The sequence below is a fragment of the Sinocyclocheilus rhinocerous genome, unplaced genomic scaffold (assembly GCF_001515625.1).
Source record: "Sinocyclocheilus rhinocerous isolate Xijiao unplaced genomic scaffold, SAMN03320098_v1.1 scaffold3807, whole genome shotgun sequence".
NCBI classification, from domain to species: domain Eukaryota; kingdom Metazoa; phylum Chordata; class Actinopteri; order Cypriniformes; family Cyprinidae; genus Sinocyclocheilus; species Sinocyclocheilus rhinocerous.
This window is the reverse complement of record NW_015660506.1, coordinates 899442-902505: the sequence shown is the minus strand read 5'-3', so window position 1 is coordinate 902505 and position 3064 is coordinate 899442. Positions and strand designations below refer to the sequence as shown.

At 39.0% G+C, this 3064-nt stretch overlaps 1 protein-coding gene across 1 annotated transcript in view; it reads left to right on the top strand.

The window, feature by feature from the left end:
* The window catches only part of rif1 (replication timing regulatory factor 1), a 28480-nt gene that overhangs the window by 10918 nt on the left and 14498 nt on the right, over positions 1 to 3064 (top strand). Inside the window, exons 13-20 of the mRNA XM_016534434.1 lie at positions 772 to 882; positions 1067 to 1129; positions 1223 to 1323; positions 1817 to 1903; positions 2038 to 2111; positions 2279 to 2459; positions 2569 to 2676; positions 2770 to 2919. Coding sequence (XP_016389920.1) covers positions 772 to 882; positions 1067 to 1129; positions 1223 to 1323; positions 1817 to 1903; positions 2038 to 2111; positions 2279 to 2459; positions 2569 to 2676; positions 2770 to 2919 — 875 coding nt within the window. The remainder of the gene's footprint in view (positions 1 to 771; positions 883 to 1066; positions 1130 to 1222; positions 1324 to 1816; positions 1904 to 2037; positions 2112 to 2278; positions 2460 to 2568; positions 2677 to 2769; positions 2920 to 3064) is intronic.

Sequence of the window (3064 nt, the reverse complement as noted above, 5' to 3'; positions counted from 1 at the left end):
AAAGTTACATGCGGTGGCCGTGCTGGAGCATTTCCTGAGCATCAACCACATCAACCCGCTGCGGCTTCACGAGACTAATGATGAGCAAATATACAACAGAGAGAGAATTAAATTCAGCGCTTTTATTTCCAACATGTGCTCATTCATGGCTGTATTATTTAATTAATGCAAAGTTACGTCTTTATTGGGAGAGGATCTTGACGGATTATCTACGTGACTCCGACTTCACGAGACTAACGATGAGCATAGACAACAGAGAGAGAATTCAATTCAGCGCTTTTATTTCCAACATGCGCTCATTCATGGCTGCATATTTAATTCAGGCAAAGTTACGTCTTTATTGGGACAGGACTTGACGAATTATCTTACGTGACTCCATGAGTTGGTTTCTATTTCTTGGAGCCAAGCTGCATAAACTACATATCAGGCATTTATATAATGCATCTAATTTGTGCATAAATGGCTGTTATGTTAAATAAAGTTTACTAACTATAGCAACTATATCAAGTACCTGCACGCCGTTGTTGTTGTCTCGTCTCCCCTCAGACGTGCTGCAATGGCGATCCTGCGCGCAATTCTCAAAACGACCACAAGATGGCGGCGTTTATCGGTGAATCCGATATTACAAAACCGATATCCGATTATGGTAAAATGCTTAAATATCGGGAAAAATATTGGTAAATCGATATATCGGTCGATCTTTAATATTGAACCTTGTTATTGTAATTACTATATGCTAGCAGTGTCAGTGTACCATTTGTTTGTTTCCAGAGCCCCTGACGCACCCGCTCTTTACCAGCCCTTCCTCCTTCAGTAGACATGCCTCCACCCTCATATCAGCCGTCAAAGAAGGCTTCATTACTGTGGGAAAACACGCTCCAGGTATTCAACATAATCTGCACAATGTAGCCTAGGTTCATGATTTTAACTTAGATTTTGTCTTAGCTGTTTCTCTTGTTGGACTGCTTTGAAGCAGAGGTCTGTTATTATTGAGTTAATCAGGAAATGAAAGCAATGCTGATGCTGTCCATGTCCATCACCTGATATGAGTATTTATTTTCCACAGAAGCGCTTCTTAATCTCATTTGGAGCACCCTGATCTGTTCTGTCAGCACAACAATAGAAGCTTGTATGTTAACATTTACATTCTCTTAGAGAGTCAAAGATAATTTGCATAGATACTTTGTGTTGTGGATACTGGCTCATAGTAATTTGTTAACAGGTAGTAAGAAGGAACGACAGGGGTCAGAGGTTCTCACGCTGCTTCTACAGGCTTTGCAGTCCATCCTGTCCTCAGATGGTCTGCCTGTTGAACATGCCCTGGTAAGATCATGGTGAAAATGACCTGCTAAATGGCTTGAATGCTGAAAGTGTTACCCAACCCAGCTGCGGTCTGGCATGCTGAACATATATACTACCTTTTAAAAGTTTGGATTCAGTAAGATAAGAACTTCCCATTCATCAAACAGAGAAAAATCCTGAAAAAAGTCACAATTTCCACAAAAACAGCATATTACAATGATTTCTGAAAGATTGTGTAAGACCGAAGACTGAAAATTCAGCATTGCCATCACAAGGATTTAATTACATTTTAAAATATATATTTAAATAAAACAAATTGTTTTAAATTATAAAGGTTTCATTATTAATGTTTTACTGCATTTTTAATCATAAATGCTGCCTTGGTGAGCATGAGATGTCAAAAGCTTTGCCGTTCAAATGTCTAGGTTTTTTTTAGTGTATTCAAAGTTTATGTAGGTTGTTGGTTTGACCCTGCTGTTTGAACACATTTTCATTACTTCATTATTTGCTGCAGCTTTTGCTGGAAGTCACTGTTAATAGAATACCTCAGAAGGTGCTTGGTTCTGCTGCTTATCAAGTGGCAAACATGGATGTGTTAAATGTAAGTGCCTTTTTTACCCCTTATTGTAAAGCCTTGCTAAAGTTATCAATATTTTGATACAATTTTCACCCTTTGAATTCATGCGTGTCTATACATCATGAATGTGTAAAAAAGATTCTCCACATTTTTTTCAGGGTACACCTGCACTTTTTCTAATACTGCTATTCTACCAGAGTAACCAGCTCTCCTCCTTTCTTGAAGATGAGAGGTAAGCATAAATCCATTAAAATAAGTCTTTTAATATATTATACCAAAACTTTTGTTCTAGAGATTTTTTGCAATAAACCTTTTAAAAAAGAAATACCTCTCATATTTCTATTTCCATTGAAACCGTTTGATTGCTTAACTGGGTCAACATTTTCTTGCATCTGGCAGGTTTTTTTCAAGCCTGGAGACCCTTGTGAGTTGTGGGTTTTGTGGACCTACATCTCCCCTGGCATTTGGAGAGGCTGTTTTAGGAGCGATTAGTGAGAGTGTGGAGGTTGTTAAGATCAAGAAACAGCTCTGGAGGATGTGGAGTATGGTGGTAAACCCTCTGACGGACACCATCACTCGGGTACTAAACTCAGATCATCAATGCTCTCTGCTGTTGAATGAATGTGCATTTCAGTGCTGGTCAAACCGCGTGTTTCACTGCTAAGTGAAAAATCATTGTTCCAACACAGACCAATGAAGTGAATCAAGGAGATGCTCTGGAGCATAATTTCAGTGCCATTTACAGTGCCTTGATGTTCCCAGTTATTCATCTGCTGCCTGGTTTGCCCCTGCCCCAAGTAAGAGATAATTTTAGCTTTCGTGCAGATGCTTTCTACCGTATTATTCAAATATTTCATATGTCCTTACTTTACATTGACTTTTTTTAATAGACCACTCAGAAGGCCATGATCGGTACCTGGTCCAGGCTTTACAAGGCGTTTGCTCGCTGCTCAGCTTTGGTAGCCACAGCGGAGGAGAACATATGCTGTGAAGAGCTGTGTGCCAAGATCTGTTCCTCTCTTGACAGTGAGGCTCTGAAAGTATGGAAGATTTATTCAGTTGTGCACCTAATTGGGATGTTGGGTCTATTGTAATTTCTCTTCCGTGTGTGTGAGTTTATATTAGGGCTGTCAATCGATTAAAAAATTTTTATCTGATTAATCACATCCTTTTTCTGTGATTAAT